At 37.1% G+C, this 20,668-nt stretch overlaps 4 protein-coding genes across 4 annotated transcripts; 2 read left to right on the plus strand and 2 right to left on the minus strand.

The window, feature by feature from the left end:
• The first annotated feature begins 380 nt into the window (after positions 1-380).
• LOC133709635 (bifunctional purple acid phosphatase 26) lies at positions 381-4,679 on the plus strand. The gene is made up of 10 exons (XM_062135445.1): positions 381-531; positions 860-1,090; positions 1,370-1,570; positions 1,789-1,900; positions 2,164-2,390; positions 3,222-3,360; positions 3,456-3,676; positions 3,800-3,921; positions 4,076-4,237; positions 4,434-4,679. Exons 2-10 carry the CDS (start codon positions 899-901, stop codon positions 4,507-4,509), a joined length of 1,452 nt encoding a protein of 483 aa, XP_061991429.1. The 5' UTR covers positions 381-531; positions 860-898; the 3' UTR covers positions 4,510-4,679.
• A 243-nt stretch (positions 4,680-4,922) lies between these two features.
• LOC133709628 (synaptotagmin-5-like) lies at positions 4,923-9,451 on the minus strand. Its single transcript, XM_062135433.1, has 12 exons — positions 9,064-9,451; positions 8,924-8,974; positions 8,698-8,818; positions 8,219-8,340; positions 7,981-8,082; positions 7,375-7,449; positions 6,995-7,074; positions 6,725-6,875; positions 6,390-6,620; positions 5,835-6,128; positions 5,603-5,716; positions 4,923-5,498 (listed from the first exon to the last, which is right to left on the minus strand). Exons 1-12 carry the CDS (start codon positions 9,271-9,273, stop codon positions 5,352-5,354), a joined length of 1,698 nt encoding a protein of 565 aa, XP_061991417.1. The 5' UTR covers positions 9,274-9,451; the 3' UTR covers positions 4,923-5,351.
• A 7,030-nt stretch (positions 9,452-16,481) lies between these two features.
• On the minus strand, positions 16,482-17,054 carry LOC133726884 (DNA topoisomerase 6 subunit A-like). Its single transcript, XM_062154520.1, has one exon. It carries the CDS (start codon positions 17,052-17,054, stop codon positions 16,482-16,484), a length of 573 nt encoding a protein of 190 aa, XP_062010504.1.
• A 239-nt stretch (positions 17,055-17,293) lies between these two features.
• Positions 17,294-20,361, plus strand: LOC133726885 (nucleosome assembly protein 1;1-like). Its single transcript, XM_062154521.1, has 11 exons — positions 17,294-17,395; positions 17,547-17,576; positions 17,699-17,737; positions 17,854-17,937; positions 18,063-18,086; positions 18,838-18,888; positions 18,991-19,065; positions 19,169-19,356; positions 19,459-19,576; positions 19,679-20,028; positions 20,126-20,361. The coding sequence occupies exons 1-10, from the start codon at positions 17,294-17,296 to the stop codon at positions 19,721-19,723; spliced, it is 756 nt and encodes a 251-aa protein (XP_062010505.1). The 3' UTR covers positions 19,724-20,028; positions 20,126-20,361.
• Positions 20,362-20,668: the final 307 nt, after the last annotated feature.

The raw sequence follows: 20,668 nt of genomic DNA on the forward strand, positions 1-20,668 counted from the left end.
TCAAATAATGCCTTAAAAAAAGTCTCATTGAAAAACGACGAAATCTACTAGACTCAATATATGATACAGAATTCAAACCATGGAAAAGCGAAAAATTATTTGAAAAGCCATAAAATGTAACAAAGAAAAAGAAAAAGAAATCTAACCTGAAGCATAAATCAATTTTGATAATAATTTCATTGCTGGTCTAACAAAAATTAAAAAAAAAAAAAAAAAAAAAAAAACAAAATCCACCAATGTTGACACGTGCTCCTCACTCAGACAAAAATGCTCCACACTCCCCATATTCCCTATCACACTGACAGGCCGCCATACCAGCATGGGTCCCACAACCACTACCAAACAAATCAAGCTCCGCCAGCTAAGCAATCCCGATCTCCAATGCAACCACAGAGAATCGTTACCCGCAAACCCACGCCACGCCAGGCCACGTCAGCGGACCTGATGCTGGTAACTTACGCCTCTTAACTGATTTTTCAGAGCTTCTGGAGATTTCATCTCATCTCTCTCTCCCCTCATCAAGTTGTTCAGGTACCCAAATCAATTTGGTTTTTTCTTTTCTGGGAATAATTTCATATTGAATTTGATGAATGACGATTGTTCTTGTTTCCAGCTCAAACTTTGTTCTTACACAAAAATTTGAATTTTGTGAAACCTTTGTTTCAGTCTGCTGTTCTTCTCTTAAAGTTGATACCTTTGCATTAACAATCTGCACGTACTCCATTTATTTCAATAAAGTTTGATTCTTTATCAGTGTATCTTGCTATAAACAATTTCAGTGTTGTTGGGTTGCATAATTTGTGAGGTGAAATTTGAATTGAATCTATGTTGGTGCTTTAATTCTGGGTTTTCTATGCAGTACGTTCTAGCTTAACTGTGATGTTGTGAGTGAACAACTATGGCTGGGGTTGCTAGGATGGAATCCATGCTGGTTCAATTTGTTGTCAGTTGTTTGGTGTTGTTGAGCTGTTTGAGAAATGGGAATGCAGGAATGACTAGTAGCTTTGTTCGGTCCGAGTATCCATCGGTTGATATTCCGCTTGATCATAAAGTGTTTTCTGTTCCAAAGGGTCATAATGCTCCACAGCAAGTGAGTGATCAGTGTACATAACTCAGTTTGTTTTATTCTTTCGACGCAATTTTAGTGGTTTCTGATTTTGATCAAGGCTTGTTTTTCTCGAAATTTAAGTGGTATATTGGTGCAATTCGTTAGCATTCATGCTTGTGATTATAGTTGATGAATTGGCTGCTATGGTCATATTAACTTTTGAGTCATATAATTCCTTTGTAATTTGTATCATCGCATTATCTGCCGTTTCTCTTTGTTTTGAGTTTTGATGTTCTTGAATACTTTAAACCTTCTTTGCAGGTGCATATCACCCAAGGTGACTATGATGGAAAGGCTGTGATCATCTCATGGGTTACAGCTGATGAGCCTGGGACAAGTAAAGTACAATATGGCACATCAGAGAAGAAGTACCAGTTTTCTGCAGAGGGGACTATAACAAACTACACCTTCTATGAATACAAATCTGGATACATCCATCACTGTCATGTTGATGGCCTAGAGGTAAATATGATCTTTTTTTTTGAAGTAGTACCTTGTTGAGTATGATTTTCATTTATGGCTTAATCTTCCCTTGAGATATATTAATACATGACATGTTGTATGGTGAGATATAAATCGTGCTCCTATTCGCCAAATTAATATTTCACCAGACTTCCTTTTCTCTCTGTTCTTTTATTTTCTTACATTTCCATAAAGCATCAGTTATTTCTCATTTTCAGCATGACACTAAGTACTACTACAAAATTGGAAGTGGCGATTCTTCTCGAGAATTTTGGTTTATAACACCTCCAAAGATTAGTCCAGATGCTCCTTACAAATTTGGAATTATAGGTGAGTTGCTCTATCTGGAAATCTTACGGAAAAAGTTGGTTTCAAATCATTTCTCCATTTCAATGATTGTTGTGTCGTGTTTTTGCTTGCTATTCCAAGCATTTAGGCTGAACTCTGCCAATCTCATCCTCACTGCACTTTTACCTTAATAAATTGGCTTATGCTGTAACCACCGTCTGATACTTATATTCTAAGGTTCTTTTTAATTTAGACAATCTCGAATTTGTGGCTACCATTAATAAATAGTTATTTGTATATTGCAGGTGATTTGGGTCAGACATTTAACTCCCTGTCAACTCTTGAGCATTACATGCAGAGTGGAGGGCAGGCTGTCTTATTTCTTGGGGATCTTTCTTATGCTGATAGATATCAGTATAACGATATTGGTATAAGGTGGGATTCATGGGGGCGATTTGTTGAGCAGAGTACTGCATATCAATCATGGATTTGGTCTGCTGGCAATCACGAAATTGATTACATGCCTTATCTGGTAAAGTATCAAATGGATATATCTAGAGAACTGTCTAATGTCTGAGTTAACTTTTTTCACTCTGGAGTCTTTTTCTATCTTTGCATGTTATTGTTAGTGTCCATTTGTCTAACATTATGGACATACTTATACACCCTGATCTATTCATAAAGTAATATCTTGATATGTTCTTACCATGTCCTTTGCTCTCATTGTGTGGTCGGTGAGCCTGGAAGTTTCTGTATTTAAGGGATTTGCTTTTCATAACCTTTGCATTCTGACATGAACTCATCATAGCTGATGTTATTTTTATGGTTAATTTTTATTGTCTCATTTTGGAAATTAAAGAAAAACCTAAAAACCATTCAACATCATAATTTTGCTGGATTGTTTAATTATAAAATAGTAGATACTTTTCTAAGTGGTTTAACTTCAACATTATCTCAGTCAGACCATATCCAGATTAGTCATTTAGAGAGGTGATGTACAATGTCATGAGCATATGGTCAGTAAACATTCATCTTAAGTTATCTGGATCCCAAGTACCAGATGGTAGGTTGCTGCTTAACTTATGTATCATTCTGCAAAATAAGTAAATAACTAATTAAACTCTTTATTTATGTTGCTAGGAAGATAATGTGTTGTTTAATAAGAATCATCACCTCACACAAAGCTGAGCACACAGTTTGAAATAATATTGTTGTAAACATCCATTGATGTTTAAAGATTTGTCTCTATGGTGTGTAAGCATACATGATATATAACTTACTGTGCTAAAAAACTCCTGCACCTTTTTCATAGTTTAACTTGGGAAATGTTACTTTCTTAACTATTCACTTTTTACATATCCAGGGGGAAGTTACTCCATTCAAAAACTATCTTCAGCGGTATGCTACTCCTTATTACGCCTCCAAAAGTAGCAATCCTCTTTGGTATGCCATCAGACGTGCCTCGGCTCATATAATAGTGCTGTCCAGTTATTCTCCATTTGGTAATTACTTCCCACACCTACATTTTTGTAAAGGATTTATATTTTCTTCGTTGTGCTTGTATTTCTTACGAAAATGTTTATAACTTTGTCATCAGTGAAATACACGCCTCAATGGATGTGGCTGCGAGAAGAATTGGAAAGGGTTGACAGGGAAAAGACACCTTGGCTGATAGTCCTTATGCATATTCCAATCTACAATAGTAATGATGCACATTACATGGAAGGCGAAAGCATGCGATCAGTATTTGAGAGTTGGTTTGTTCATTACAGAGTTGATGTAGTGTTTGCTGGCCATGTCCATGCATATGAAAGATCAGTATGCTTTCTTTACCCTTATTTTCCAGTCATCTCAATGTACAATCTTTTTTGGGGTCAAATAATCTATTCATCTTCATAATGAATAAGATTCATGTTCTTTTTTCCTTTCCATTCTTTGCAGTATAGAATCTCAAATATACACTACAACGTAACAAGTGGTTACCAGTACCCCATACCAGACAAGTCAGCTCCTGTCTACATAACTGTTGGAGATGGAGGGAACCAAGAAGGTCTTGCTGGAAGGTAAGCTAGTTATAGTTCTTTAATTACAGTTCGTGTTTGCTCTAATAAGTAAAGATGAGGCAAACTTCACCATGATTACTTATTCACTCTTTATGAAGTTCTCGTATAGCACTCTAATTCTTGTCTAATAAGTACTGTTCCATGGTTTCTATAGGTTTAGAGATCCACAACCAGAATATTCTGCATTCCGAGAAGCGAGCTATGGGCATTCAACACTGGAGATTCATAACCGGACACATGCACTTTACCACTGGAACCGCAATGATGACGGGAAGAAAATGGCAACTGACGCATTTGTATTGCATAACCAGTACTGGTGAGTGTAGTCATGCATTTTAATTTCTGGTGCAAAAGTAGCATGAAATGCCTGTATTCTGTATCCCTACTACATCCAATTCAACTTGATGATTCGGCAATGCACAGTTTATTTGTTACACAACTTGGGGCTGTTTATGAAATTTAGGAGCTGATGATTATAATTTACATGACATACTTGAGTTTTGGAAATGCAGGGGTACAAATCACAGAAGGCGAAAACTGAAGAAGCATTATGCTAGGAAATATATTGATCGAGTTGCAGCTTATTGAAAGCTCAATAAGGAATCAGACACCACCAGTAACAATGGCTTGATATAATTTCAATGAGAGGGAGGACAGAGACTGGGAATTATTAGACTGGATTTTTTAGTGATTTAAAAGAATTTCTTATCGTCTGAACTTCGTATATATTGAATAAATAATATGATCGTTAATTCTTATTGATTAATTGTTCTAGATATATGGATCTACTTTCCAGACACCACTTTCTTAGAAGACATTTGTCAACAAAATTTCATCAGCAAGAGACTAGTTAAAAAATAGATAGATAATAAAATCTCGTTGAAGAAAATTTTCGTCGTTAAAAGCCTCCCATTTATAAGCATATTTCCAAAGTCCAAACCAGTAATGACTCGGTAGTTTTTTCAAGGTATAAAACCACCATGGAATAAGGAGCCTAAAAATCAGCCAAAAGAAGAAGAGTCATCTAAAGACTCCTGTTATAACTTCTGATACTATCAACTCGGTTTCGATAGTCGAACAAAGAGTTCCTATCCACAGATATGCACTAAAAATAATGGGATGATCACAAAGGGGCCAAAAATACAATATAGGAATAATAAACAGGTAGGCACTAGATAATCCAACAAACCAACTAAGAGTGCCCCATCTACACCATGAGCCTGATTGGTATGCATTCCATTGTACAGCTTTACTACATTGTACGACAGGTGTTATGAAACAGTAATCTACATCCTTCGAGTGCTTGACATGCCGGGGTAACGAATCAACAAACTTGTGCAAAGGTTCAAGCTGTCTTTGGTGTTCTTGTATACATCACCAGCCGGATAATACAACCTCAATATACTGCAGGCCATACAAACAGAGATCCATCAAGAATCACGGAAAATTGGTTGTGGCATCCACTTAAGATGTATATTCAACTTCCCAGATTTTGCCCCGTCTAGCTGTAAAGTGTCTTTGTATTCCCCTTCTAATATGACCCTAGTGAGCGTCAAGATGCATCTTCCCATATAATCCTGCAAGTTACAGATAAGACCTAGTTAGTTGACAAATAACCATATAAGGCCAGTTCCAGATGGACTGTGTAGCCAACGAATGAAGAACTAAGGAAAAATAGTACCTTCCCGAAAGTATCATGGTCATAGACTTCAAGAATGAGCATGTCATGCAATCCATCCTCAACAACAAAGTCAAAAGTTTGATTCCAAACAGGATTCAAGCTGTCGTTAACAACCTGAGAGAAAAAATAAACTTTAAGGAAACTTAAACAAGAATAAGCTTTATGGGAATCTAGAGGAGTACTTTCACAGGCCAATAAGGTAATTGCAGTCTATGGGCATTCAAAACCCTACCCTAGTTTTGTTTCTCGTTTCTGATTTCTTCAAGGTGATAACCACATAAGGATCAGCTTTCCCCATCAGATCAACAGGTGGCAAGTCTTCGGCAGATATTACAGTTATTGAAAGGACACCTCTAATTATAACCTCCTTTTTCTTCTGTGAGGCTTCCTTTTCATTTTCGGTATCTATTCCATTTGCCCCACTTTTAAGTACTTTTTCCAAAGCGGTCATTGAGAAGTTGGGAGTAAACGGGTTGACAAAGCCATTGTCCATGCCATATGGAACATATAGCAGCTCCAAATGCACCTAAAACAGGAAGGAAACCGATAAAGTACTCTTAAAATATAAATTTTCTTTCATGTTACATTCAATAAAATACGTAGTGGGAGCAAAGAACATTATGATCTTCTAATTTCTAAAGTCAAACCACAAAACCATCCACAAAAAGGTGTAAACTGACTAGCTCCAAGTGATGAATTCAAAAGGAGAAGGAGAAGATAGTAGTATAATTAATAGTGTATCATGCTACTACATAATGATCCACAGAATAAAGATTAGTCTTCTAACCTGCCCACGGTTTTTATTATCTCTTTGGACTTCCAAACTTTTAACCAGCTTCAACCACACATCCTTCACTTTACCCGGCTGAAGTTCGCTTAATTGTACCTGAGCACACCCAATGAGCTCGGATGCCCCAAGGCCCTCATCGTCAAAAATTTTAACCACCAAATGTTGAGTGGATTCATCTTCAACAACAAATTCAAAGTGTTCATTCCAAATTGGACTCAAATCATTGTTCTGTTGATTAAGAGAAACATATATCATTCTTTCAAAACCAACTAAATAGAAATTGAAATGAATAAATATAATGCACTAATAAATAAGAGGAGCAGAATATTTACGATAGTTCTGCTTTTCTTCATTCTGTCTTTTAAAGGTCGAACATACAACAAGGCGTACGGGTCTGATTTTCCAACAACGTCTTTATTTGTCAACTCCTTTGCCTGCACAAGCTTCACCTCTAGTATGCCAACTGTCTTTAACTCCAGATCACTAAGTCAAGTAGAAAAGGAACAACAACATTACAAACAGGAACCATGCAATAAATGAAAGGAAACCACCCGCCCCACAGGTCATGCTTATACAGGATTATTCACTGTATTCTGCTGTACCTGTAATCCCCAGGCAAAATGGGAATAACTTTTCGAACAGGCCATGTAATCGAATCTTCAATGGCATCGCGTATAGTCCCCTGTATAAAAAACATGTCTCTTGATTAAACCATAAAAAAATCCAGCATATATAAAATAAGATCTACCTACTCTCATATTGTTAAGACTATCATACATTTATTTCCCCAAATTTCACAAACATTGTCGATCTTATAAATGAAACTTCAAACCTTAACTATGAGCCAGAACATTACAAATGAAACTTTACTCTCGAACCATCATGTAAAATATTCAAAAAAGGACCATGCTACATGACAAATAGAGATCATGCATGAGTACAAATTCAACTGGTGGCGCAAAGTGATGGATCTTTCTCATACCTCAAGTTGATCTTGGAGTCCAGGTATTGCAGATATGTCACCACCCACAACTTTCAGCTTAAAATCCAAATTTTTCTACAATAAAGAAAAAACAGGTTTGCTAAATCAGAAATTAATTATGCACGGGCCTGCATGTATGTGTGAGAGAGAGAGGAAGCTGGACCAACCTATGAGCCCCGTTACCATAATATTTCTAGGCAGAATACTGTTTTTCCAGATTCACTTCCATATTCTTTTTAGTCAAGACAAAGCTTAGCCATGTTTCTCATCTTAAAAATATTCAGGCTAAATAATTTTACATAAAGTTCAGGTAGAAAAACATTGCATACAAAGACCAAATATTTCTAGAATAATGTACTGGATGATTTCATTATAAATAGCTTAGAAAGAGATCTGAATATATTGTTTGGTTTAGGATAAAATTGATCACAGTTTAACTGCATTCAACTAGAACCTCTGTACATAAACAAACCTACAATCCTAGAATATAAAATTGTCACTCAAAACCTACATCTCAATGCAAATTTTTTTTTTTCCATGTCTGACATGCATGCAACTTCTCACTTCCAAATCTTTCAAAAATGGCACTAGAAAGAGATACTGCACCTTTTCTCTCAAGGAAAAGCTAACAGCTCCAAAGCATGGGAACTGGTCAACCAGAGGCTTAAATATAAGCCTGAATACCCCAGTGAATCCGATGTCTTTCACCTGCAAATCGAATACAAATTAATGCACAGTGAAAGCTCAACAAAAACTATGGCACTCTACAACAACAAAACAAACTTCTGAACATTCAAAAAACCTCCACCAAACAGAAGTCAGCAGGCATTAAGTTGTAGTTTACCTGCACAGGTAGTGATACACCAAGTAAAGTCTTAATGGCAAGTATTATACTTGGATTTCCATCCCACTGCATTTCCAACTCCATAGTGACACTGTCACCTCCTCCTTCAATTACAGAAACCCCTAATGCATAGCACCAGCTCATTAATGAAAATCTTTGCAAAACATCAACGTAAAGCTTCCCTTTAATGACATTAAAAACATAACAAACTGGAAACTGTAATCTACAATCATTCATACTGCGCATTCCACATGAAAGAGAATTGGAATACATACTACCATCTTTGCAACCATAATGTGACTAGAAATTCTAAACTAAGAAACCACTTAATGAACATTATCTAACATTATCTATATGATAGAATTATAGTCGAAGAATTGCGATTAGATGACATGATCAAGTTGGCCATAACCGAAGCACAAGGTAAATTTCCTATGCATTTACATAACAGTATAAGCACTGCATTGAATTGAACTGACCTGTAAATTGCGGTGCCACAGTACCAAGAGTGAACTTGGAAAACTTGATTGAGGACAATATCATCGGCGTGTACTGCTCCAGAGTTGGCTCCACTGAAGCCTTAATCAACTCAGAAGCTGCCTACACCACCACATTCACAAAACCAATTCAAACTTTTTTCGCAATCTTGGTTTCGAAAAAAGACACAAACTTTAACACAAACAAAGAAAACCCAGATGGAATTACCTCATTCACATACGGCCAGATCTTCGTGAGGTGAGAATTGAGCCACTTCAACTGAAACAAACCCAAAAAAAAATAAAATAAAAATGACAACTTGAGAGCTAAAACTAGGAAGTGGGTTTGAGAGAGGGTGAAGCTGAAACCTTCTGACGCTGAGAGAAGACGACCCAAGAAGGGTAGTAGTCAGGAGGGAGGAGCTTTCTAGAATCTTCGACGGTCATTCGAGCAAAGGCGGCGACGGTGGTGGCCAGCTGTGACCGGAGCTTGGAGCGGCGGTTCTCGAGCTTGACGAAGCCGACGACGAGAGTGAGCCCGACGACGATGCCGAGAACCAAACCGAAAACGAAGCCCATTATTGGATTCCGGGTCGGAGTTTTGATTCGGTGAAACAAAGTGTGGTGGTGGTGGAGATTGTGGGCGGAGATATCGGTGGTGGGGTCTGAAAAGGAGAGAGAGGATTGCTTTGCTTTGCTTTGCCGACAAGACTATTCTAAGAAACAAAAGAGAAAATGAACAAGAAGAACCACATGGACGAAGAGCTCTTCATTTTCTTTTTGTATTTTGGTGTATTTTCAAATTTCCTTGTCCAAAAACAAGAAAAAACAGAAGGAAACTATTTGACTTCTTTACAGTGAGGAAATGAGCCATGGGTTGAAATATTGTAGAAAAGTGTGATGACGGTTGTATGATTCGGTTGAAATGACGGTGTTACAAGATTAGATCTTACGATAAGATAATGAGTTCGTGGGTGAAATTATAAAAAGATTGGTATCTTGGCAGTTGTACCAGTTGAAATGACGGTAATAAAAGATTTAGTTTTTTTTTTTTTTAATTAGATAAACAATTCGAATGCTATAACTAGTCTTTCGTGAGTCGAACTCACAACTTCCTACTTACGAATGAGAGACTATGCCACTAGACCAGATGATACTTGGCGAAAGATTTAATCTTTGAGAGATAAATTTTGGTACAAATTGACAAAAGATATTGTTCGCCCATAAATGATTGAGAATCGAAATTATTTATTAGTGACATGATAAATTCAGACCGATAAACTTCACTTGATGTTAGAACATTGATTTACGGTTTTATTTGGCTCTATTTCTTTTCAGTGTTAACGCTTGTGACAAGTACAATACTTTACACACCGAATTTGTATATATATCATCCATCAATCCACGCAAGAGTATTTTCGGACAAGGTTTTTTTGTAAGACTTTCTAAACGAAAGAGAAAAAAAGAAACTATAAGAACTTGTGAATAGTTTCTTACATTATTACTCTTGTATTCATTTAAATGGTTTGACCTATAGAATTCACAAAGTACCAAGTCTTCAACCTATAGAATTCACAAAGTACCAATTCTTTACAGAAAATACCATCAATATACATTGACAAACACACAAATATGATGGTCAAACATTCTTCGATGAGGCCAGAGGCTGACACACTCAAATTATTAAGCTTATAACTTGTGTGTTAATTCATTTCAGCATCTCTCAGAGAGGATTTAACATAATTATGTAAATACAAAACAATTGGAGAATATTCAAAGAAACCAATGTTCCATAATCAATTAGAATATTAATTTACTCCTTGGAGATCTGGTACAACAGCCAAAATGCCAATTTTTTTACCAGTGAAACGTTTTACAATTTCACCCCATCGTCTCTGCCTTTCATTCATTTTGTTTGATACAAAAATGATTACTTCCGATCACTTAGTCTGGACTTAGAAAAGAGGTTTCTAATTTTTCATGTGCTGTTACATTAATTGACCTGTAGCAATTGAATGTGTTGCTGCCCCCAATCTCCCTAGCTAGATTACCCATTGGTTTTATGGTCTGTCAAAGATGGGAAAAGCTCGATCTTGCTGCATCTATATGCCAACATGCAAGGTATGTCTGTTCTTGATTAGTAAAGAGAGGATCCATAATTAGCTGATAGCTGTGGATTCTGAATTCTGCAACACGAAATTTCTAACAAATTAGTAGTAAATGTTGTGGGAATGGGTTAAAGCGGCAATGCTTACATCCCTACAGCAAAATTGAGCATATGGCCGGTGTGCTCATCAAGCGGGCAGAATCCACGTGACAGCGAATGGGCAGAGAAGCAAGGGATATCATCAGCATGCAGTAGCAGTACAAGCATTCAGTATGAACTTGCACCAAGTAGGGTCACAGTTAGACACCCCAACAGAATCCCACAATAACGCCAAGTGGTGGCGGTCGCCGTCCTTTCTGATCGATCTGGAACAACTGTGGAGAGAATCTTTGGAACGGAAATGCTTTTGGTAATGGCTGGTAAGCTTCAGGAATCACGGTTCCATCACTCGGGAGACCCTGAACTGGCTCCGGTAGCCATTGACGCTGTTCGAGATCAAAAACATAAATTCCAGAAACCTCCTCCTCTCGAACCCTCCTCGTCATGCTCTTGGCTTCTTTGGGTTTAGGTTTGAGTTTGGGACTCCTAGTGCCAAAAGAAAACAAGTAGCGGTCGTCGTAAAGCACCACGCCGGGTGACCAATCACCCCAGAAGTTGTTGTCAAGCATATCATACTCGTCCCACTTATTGGCTGACTCCAAATCAAAAGAAAGCATGACATTGGCATCATTGACTCCCTACAGTATATATGTAAAGTTTTTTCTTAGTAAGACCAAGAAGACGTCCCCAATATAATAATCCCTTGGGGAATGTAAGGGTTCATCCCTCATTAGTCTTTTGCTCCGCGATTACCTTTCAGCATTAGTTAATGCATGTTTTCCCAATTCAATTTACTTATTAATTTTATGTGCACTTAATTTACACTTTGTTTTGCTGTGCAATTGTTTCATATTTGCAGCGAGCGTATTGTTTAGTTGTCGATCTGAATGATGCCATAATAGCAATGTGCTTCGTATTTTGACTGTACTAATACTTTCATACTTAGAGATGCAATTAAAGTGATCGAAGTTATACAATTACAGCAATCTAGCTAAGTGAATTTCTACAAGTACTTATACTTAGCTTGCACGTCTGTTTTATGTCCTCTCATTCATTCTTCATGTCTATCCAGATAATGAGTAGTGCTTGATGTGAAAGCTGAATGCACTCATGAAGATTGATGGATAGATATTTTCATATTGATATGTAGAGGTCAAAACGGCATATGCAAGTCATGTAACTCATATGTGATTTTGTGGATATATCTATTTTTTCCGTCTTGGCATTCTTGGAAAGCAAGATATGCCAAGTTTCACTAATTTTTTTTTTTGATCGGGGACCAAATTTCACTAATTGATGATATTTCCTTCCTTTTTTTGGCAAAGTGATATTTCCTTCCTTAAAATCAATTATTTCAATAAAGAAAAATTGTTCTCCAAAAAGCAAGATATTTTTTAGTTTTTTTTTTTTTTTTGAGTTAAAGAAATATATTCATCACAAGCTAGAATAGGCCGTTACATACCCTTCCGCAGTCATTTAAGGACATAGACAGACAAGAAGTTAGTGGTACGTACATATAGTCCTACTCATTATACATTCAAATACGTAGAGCTAGCGGATATCCTCATTCGGTACTACTCCAGAGACGCTAGAGAGACAATGGGTGCACATAAGTGCTTAGGTTCCTAAAAACAAGGAATTTATTGTAAAAGACAAGCTAAAACATAGTAAAGGCCTAGGGCAAAAAACCCTAGCCCAAAATAGTCAGCCCAAGAGCATCCAAAGAGTGGTCCACCACCAGAGCCCATCAAGCCCGCCTGGTCTCAGCCCATCCACCCCAGACGACATGTCGTACACACAAGCCCAGCGGCTCCGCCCGACCCGCTCTGCTCCTCCCGACCCGTGCCGCCTTGATCTACGCCTCTGCGACCACCTGCCACTTCAACCCAAACCCGCCGCAACACACGCCGACCTGAAGCACGTCGGACCACCATCGAAGCAGAACCCATACCGTCGTCCTTGCACAACACAACCATGTCACCGGTCGAGATGCGATCGAAAAAACCCAAGCCGAGACTTTTGGCAACTACAGCGAGCGCCACCATCCAAGGAAACCCTCGAACCATATTGGATCGAATACCCGTCCGGCAGCAGACCCCAAGACGTTTGCGAGGCCGGAGGCCAGCACCCATTGGGCGCCGCTGGACGAGGTCGAATTCTCACGGAAGAAAACCGGGTTTTGTGTTTTTAGGGTTTCTCTCTTTGAATATTAATAGTAGAATTGGTACAAAGTCGAGTAATATTAGTTTGTAAAACTCTATGCCACTAATTACGAATGACCTGCAGAAAATTGTAATACCCGGTATTGAGAAGTTAACTAAAACAAATCAAATATAAATTAGTTATTTGTAGTAAATCAAGAAATTGAGTACTCAATGTGTATTCAAAGAAAGTTAAATGATATATATCTAGGTTTCTAAGCCTACAGGTGGTATTATATTTCTTGTTAACACATAGCAAATCTGGAGAGAAAGGGAAAGGTCGAGAGTCTTTGAGGAGGCAAAAAGAAAAGAAAAAGAAAGATAGAAAAAGGGGGGAAAAAAGAGAGAGAACGGGAGAGAAGAGGAGAAGAAGCTTCCTCTCACTTCGGGAAGACTTAGTCTTGTCTCTCTCCTCGCACTGCTGCATTACCCAAACCCATACTCCTAGCTCTCACTGATTAGGCTTGTCTCTCTTTTCCGATAACACCTCACGGCTTTAACATCATCTCTAATTGTTTTCAAGTGAGGAGCTAGTTTTTAAGTTCATAGGTAGAAGAGAAAGGTTGATATCACTCCTACCTTTTCAATTCAAGGGCGTCAGGGCAGGAGATTAATAGATCTCTGGACACCGATTTCCCAACACTTTCTCTTCTCTCAATACGATTATGACGATATTTGATGGTGGTGATGGAAAGGTGTCAATCTTTGTCTATCTGCTAAAATCTAGACAATAGTGTGGTTATAGTTTTTCAATTGGTGTTTATAAGATAATGATAGTGGTAAGAACAATTCCAATTCCCCTCAAATTTTGATTATTTTTGGATTATTTCGGATTGGGTTGTTACAAAAATTGAGCTAAAATATATAAGAAGGGTGAAAGGGAAGTTGGGTCGTGGGCCTATGCATTGTTGATGGGCCTTTACTGGTGGGCTTGTGATATAATTTTTTTTGTAGTAGTTTGTTTAAAGTTTAAGTGTATTTTATGTACAATAAAACCCTACCACCTATGGGTAAGGACATGTGGGCGCTATCCAAGTTTACATACTCAGTATGCCTTGTCTGCCCTAACGAGGCGGCATATCATGAATTGGTTGCAACCTCTTGGTGGTAGGATGAAACAACGTGTCGTCAGATTTCTTTCCGATCATCAGCATATTGGGAAAGCTACTTTATTAATTCTATGACATTGCTTTAACTTTCTGATATGCCACCGTTATTATAAAGTAAATGGAGTAGTCGGTATGACACTCTTTGCTATTTAGTGCATGTTTGAATACATTGTAGTTGTAGAGACTCCTGTTATTATTCGGGAGGTTCTCTTGAGGTGTATTGTAATAAGGGGTTTAGACATTATGTCCCCCCTATGTATTCATCCGTTTCATTAATCAAAATTTGAGAGCAATCGCACAACCCTTATTTAAAAATAATAATAATAATAATAAAGAAGGGTGAACCTTAATATTGTGTGAAAGAAGAAATTACTTAGTTGAGTTGGTGTTGCTGTTTGGTGTATTTTATTTTATTTTTTTGGGCAAAATTTTCTTTCATTTATCATATCAAATCAGCTTAGGAGGTGTATTCAATTTAGATTTTAAATGATTTTGTCTGACTTTTTATAATCATTGAATTCTGTAGAATCTACGGATTGTTTTAATTCCATATGAATTTGAACATATTCTAATTTATTGTATCAGCAAGATTTGTTTGGATTTTAAATCTCATACAAGGATGACCTCAAAGCTAACGTAGCATCAGATTCTACCTCCATCTCGATGGTTACTGGATTCGTTTGGACACATTCATCCTTCAAGAGATCTCTGGCCATTATCCCACTTTGCATTTGTCGAACAAAGCTCGACTTAGCTCAAGCAATGTTTCAAAAAGTCTCATTTCATGATCACTCTTTACATAGTTATACCCAAGTGATACATTGTCACATTAGTGGAGTGCATATGTTTAAACCGTTTAATTTAACATCTCTTTTGTTGACATTCATGGGTCTTCTCACATTCATTTTCCTCTGAAAATGCAAGTTTGACTGCATCGGTATCATTAAACATTTCAAATTCACGCATTATTAAATACTAATGACTTAATGAGGCAATATTTAAAGCCTTTGAAGAGTCTACGTTCGTTAACCTTGGAGTCTAGTAAGGTGACTGCAGCTGAAAGCCTGAAATCACTCAAATCAGGAAGCTACGTACAGTCTCTATATTGCCCTCCCTAATCTAGTAAGCTTTCGACCAGAATAAATTGGAGGCTGAAGCTTTCTAGAAAAAGGATACCATTTTGATACCATTTTGTCTTAAGCTTTGATAGCTTCTTGTACAGGTTAATATTTGCATATTAGAATTATGAATGGGCCAGAATTCTGGGTGGGAAAAACCATTTTGATTATTGCACATATGGCCAATGTCTGTTTTCGATATCATCCCCTTAACACAATTGTATATATTAGTAATGTTTTATGTTTAAGAAAAACATAAATGTTTTAAAACTTTATAGCGCAGTTATATATATGTATTGATGCTTCATGCATGTTATACCCCCTCCTCAATTTATAGTTGACCTAGAGCTTGTGTTCGTGCTTCGTACCATTATTTCGATCTCTAGGTCTTCCTGTTTAGCTAGAATGGTTATCCCTTCCGTCTCTTCTGGGGAAAATTAACTTTTCTGGAGCTTGGTTGTTGGTGTTTAATTATGGTAGATTATATCTATTATTTGATGGCCTAGTACTTTCTACCGAACTTACTTGTCAATGAAGAAAGATCTCATGCAACTCGTCTATGTACCAATATTAGCCATAGCTCATTGAGCTCAAATTTTGAGATGACAGTTCCACTGTCTTGCTGTGTTATCAGAATAATGGTCGGTTTGGTACGTTCGATTTTTTTTTTTTTTTATAGATGCTCGAAACACAGGACCAGGTAAACTAAGTAATATCTTGGAAAAAGAAAAGGTAAACTAAGTAATTATGGAGATAGCATTGGAGAACCTTAATGAAATGCACAGATAAAAAGAAAAATATTTAATGACAAAAGACAAACATGATCGAAACTAAATTTTGATATATAATATCAGTGTTACTATGATCTAATAAAGAGAATATAAACCCTATTACAACAACCAACCCTCTCATCCCCCCTTTTTCTCATAGTCGACGACTCCTTCGATCATTCACCTCTTAACGCTGCAAGAATTCTCACGAGTTTTGAAATACATCTCATATGTAGCCTGTGCAAATAAAGTACTGAATCATCCTACCCCCGATCCACTTCATGCTTCAGTATCTACCTTCCATAATTTGGTCCATCACACGGCACAGTTTATACGGCAAATAATCTCTATGTAGGCAGTAAGTCCCAAGAGCACTCAAAGCTTCAAGCTCTACCTTCTTTTGGTGTAGATCGAATCATATAATTCAGCTCCTTTTTCAACGTCTTATCGTCATCAAAAAATTCTTTCTCCATCAAATCCTCTAATTTCTTCAAATCTTTCTTAGTGAAAGTCTCTGAAGGTATATTAAGATTTTCCAAATCACTTGGCCAAATACCTAACCAATACATCAAGGGGCTGGCTAAATTTTTACTGTCATACGCCATATTCACCGAGCCGTGCCTGATAATAGCTGAAATCTCAATGCCCCATGGATCACAATCTACAAGGCAGAACGCTGGTAGCTTGAAATCATCCATTAGTATTTTCGTGAGTTGTCTGGATACAACATCAGCGTGGCCCGTTCCGGTAATAATGATACAATGATATTTATTGTGGAAGTTTTCTAGTGTCAGTTCTAGAAAAGTAGGAGATTTTTCCACAAATAAGATAAAACAGACATCATCTGCCACATTTATCTCAGTGACTAGATTCATGAATGGAGGGATAATCTGCCCCAGTTTGCACGTAATATCATCAGCCGCTTCAATATTACAATCGACTGGTCTTCCCTCCATCTTGAAAGAAAGGGGACCTATGACGCTTCCTCGGTCTGTTGCAAAAACGTTTAGACTAGAACGGGTGCAACGGAGTTCAGTACATATTTGATTGATCGCTCTATCAGTCCTAGACTGGTCCTTGAAAAGCGGGACATCCTTGTAAAAGAGCGAGCGATGTGTGCGGTACACTTTAAAAAAATCCCCAACCAAACTCTCCGCCTCCTTCTCAAAAAAAATCTCCTCGCCTCCAATTGACAATGGCGGACTCTATCAGTGCAAAGAGGGCAAAGAGATCGATCCAGGATGATGTCTCCGACGACGACGACGCCGCCGCCGCAAGAGAAGCCTTCAAGAATATGGTACGGGTGATGTCTTGTCCCCCAACCCATTTCGAAAAGATGGGTAATATATAATACCTCACACCTCACGTCTCAATTTGTATTTGATTTTTTAGGGTTATTTGCCATGCGATTATGCATTCTCTTAACTGTTTGTTTGTTCTAACTCTAGAACGACTCTACCCGGCCAGAGAAATTTAAGGCAAGTTTTTTTTTTTTTTTTCTTGATTGGATTTTATTGTACTATAGAACGACTCTGCATTATTGTACTTTGTTGATCAATGTTTCAGGATTGGGTTTTATATTTGTTTTTTTTGTTGGCAGGATTTTGTCGAACGCAGGGAAAAATTGAAAGAGATACATGTGGGTTTATTTTCAGAATTTATATCCTAACTCTAGATTTTCAGGAAATCTATAACCTGATCAGTTGTAGCATTTCCTTTTGAGAATAGTGTACATGATCAAAATTCATAATGCAGGCTGACATTGTCAAGGAGGAACACCTGTTTGTTGAGGAGAGAAAGAAATGGGTGGCGGATAACCGGAATCTCTATAGTGACATGGTAAGTAGGTTACTTAGCTATGTGACGTTCTATAGTTTCTTAGAGTACAGATTCGGAACAGTTGAATCTGCATGTCAAGGATGCTACAGTTCAAATGTATGTCTTATTACAAATGTAATTTGCAGAATCAGTTTTTTGTCGAAAGATGTCAATGTGTAGGTACAAGTTTTGATTAACTTGGTGTGTTGGCATTCCATACAAAATGGGAAAATATCTTTGACGTTTAACTTTCTTTATTTAAAGATATTTTCTGTTTATGAAATTGTGTAATTGATTCCCTAGGGTTTTTAGGATTTTGTGGATATCTTAGAATAAAAGCTCTTTCCTAATAGAAGTCTAATTAGGGTTTTTCTGGTTTGTTTGAGGGGTTGCCGCTGGTTGAATATATATTGCAGGAATATACTCGGCAAAACAGTTCTTCACATACGCAAGAATTTTTGGTTTGAGTCTTGCATGTTTGTTTGAGTTTGTGTCTTCACAAAGAGTCAAAACACTTGGTCCATGTATAAGTGTTTGTGATTGTAGTTTCATATGCATAATACTCTCTCGAGATCAGTAGGGAGAATGTGAAGAAAGAAGAACAAGATTTGAAGATCGTTCAAGTGAAGGAGTTCTAGAAGGAAGACAAACTTTGTATTAGATTTTGTGTGAATCTTATAGCCGAGCTAGTGCTATTCAAAGTTTGTAAAAGAACATATCCTTTTCAATATGATGATCTTTATTTTGGGTTCTCAAGAGTAAGAGCCCCGCAGTGTTTTTAATCTCATACTTGAGGTTTTCACTGCGTAACCAAAATCTGGTGTTTAGTTTGTTATCTTGGTTTCTGCTGCCCAGTAAGGATTGATCAGTGCACTGCAATCCTCGTTTTCCAGAAAATCATATTCTGTCCTTGTATTTTCACAATGGGAAACTGAGTTTAAGGAAAACCACTTAAAGCCTCTCTATGAAGAGGTATGCCAAACTGTTTTTTGTAGATCAGAGGTTTAATTTTCTGGATTGCCTTGAAAGTTGTATGTGTTGATAAGCCGTCTGGTTAATGTGACTTCTTTGCAGAGATGTAATGTTGCTAAAGGAATCCCTAGCTTTTGGCATACTGCAATGATTGCTAACAAGATGGTTTCTAAGCAGGTGTGCAATTTTTCATCTAATTTTTTTATCTCCGTTTGTTTTACATATGTTTCTAATCAATTGTAGACGCTTGATCATTATCTTATCTGTTTCTTTCTAATAGATTGCAGAGAAAGATAAGGAGGCTCTGAACTTTCTGAATGATATCGAGTCCCGTAGGACAGCAGATTTGAAAGGATTTGAGCTGGAGTTCACCTTTGACGATCGTAATCCTTATTTTAAGAATAAGGTCTTGACTAAAAAGTATGAGGTGAAGGATGACAACCAGTCTGTTTCATTGAAGGCATTAGGGTAATTTTAGTTCATGATGTTATACACTTGTACTGATCTTTCCTATTTTTTCTTTTTTCTTTTTCTTCTTCTCCTTCTTAAGTGTGTGTTATTTTCTTGTAGGACTAAAATAGACTGGTATCCTTCTCAAAACTTAGCACAGGGTAAAAGCAGTGAAAGTTTCTTCAAGTTCTTTAATTCATATGCTTCTCTCGATCCTCTTTCTTTTGACAAAGAAGCTGTAAGTTTGGATTAGTTTATGGTACCTCTTACATTGTTCAATTTAGTTAATGATGATTTTAGGCCTTTTTTTCTCATCTTCTTAATGGATGCAACTTGTTAGGATGAACTCAAAGGCGACATTCCGATGGATTATGTAATTGGGTAGATGAATATTTTCTTTTGCATTAGATGTCTAATCCTCACAGTAAATCAATAAAGTGACTTGAATGCTTACTTTTTCGTTAGATGCTTAAGCCCTGAAAATTGTTTAAGGATGAGAATCTTTATGATGTACGTATATTTATTGTTATCTGAATGACATATTGCTGTTATGATTTGTAGAACCAAGGTTCGAGACAAGATCATTCCGCATGCTATATCATGGTATAAATTTGCAGAGAAGGATGATAGTGATTATGATGATAGTGATGGCGAATGTGAGCGTTGCTCAAGGTGGTAGATATGGAAGAGGTATAGTATGGCGTAGCTCACTTGAATTATGTTCTTTGGATTAAGTGTCGCGAACCATTGTTGACATGCTTTTTTAACGATTTTCTTGATTTTGCAGTCGTAGAGGCTTCTTGAGAGAGTCCTTCTCCTTCATTTTTTGGCATGCTGACGTAAGTCACTTGGTTGATTCTTCTACTTTTGTAAATCGAGTTTCACGAATCATTCATGGAATTACTTTTGTTGATCTTGTGATCAGGCCATACTCTAGGGCTTGGGTTCATGTTTATCTTTTCATTACCAATTATTTCAATCATGGCTTAAAGCTTATGTTTTCATGTTTAGCCCAATCATGGCTTAAAGCTAGTCGTTATCCCCTCCAAAACCCTCCTATGTACCAAGTTGAACTCAAATCATCAATTGTCATGCATGTAAGATGGAATGTAGGTAATATCTAAAAATGTGATTCACCTAGTATTACTGCTCTATTTACTCTAAGTTTAGTCAATAAATCGTCAAAATGCTTAGCAAGATGACAACATGTGCACATTTAAGTTTTGAATGATTTAAAGCCCAATTCACTATAATCCAATGAAATTCTGGACATTTTCAATGGAGAATAAATTGAAATAAGACTAGTCATAGTGGCAAAAAGCCCTTATAG

Source organism: Rosa rugosa, chromosome 1 (assembly GCF_958449725.1).
Source record: "Rosa rugosa chromosome 1, drRosRugo1.1, whole genome shotgun sequence".
Taxonomy (NCBI): domain Eukaryota; kingdom Viridiplantae; phylum Streptophyta; class Magnoliopsida; order Rosales; family Rosaceae; genus Rosa; species Rosa rugosa.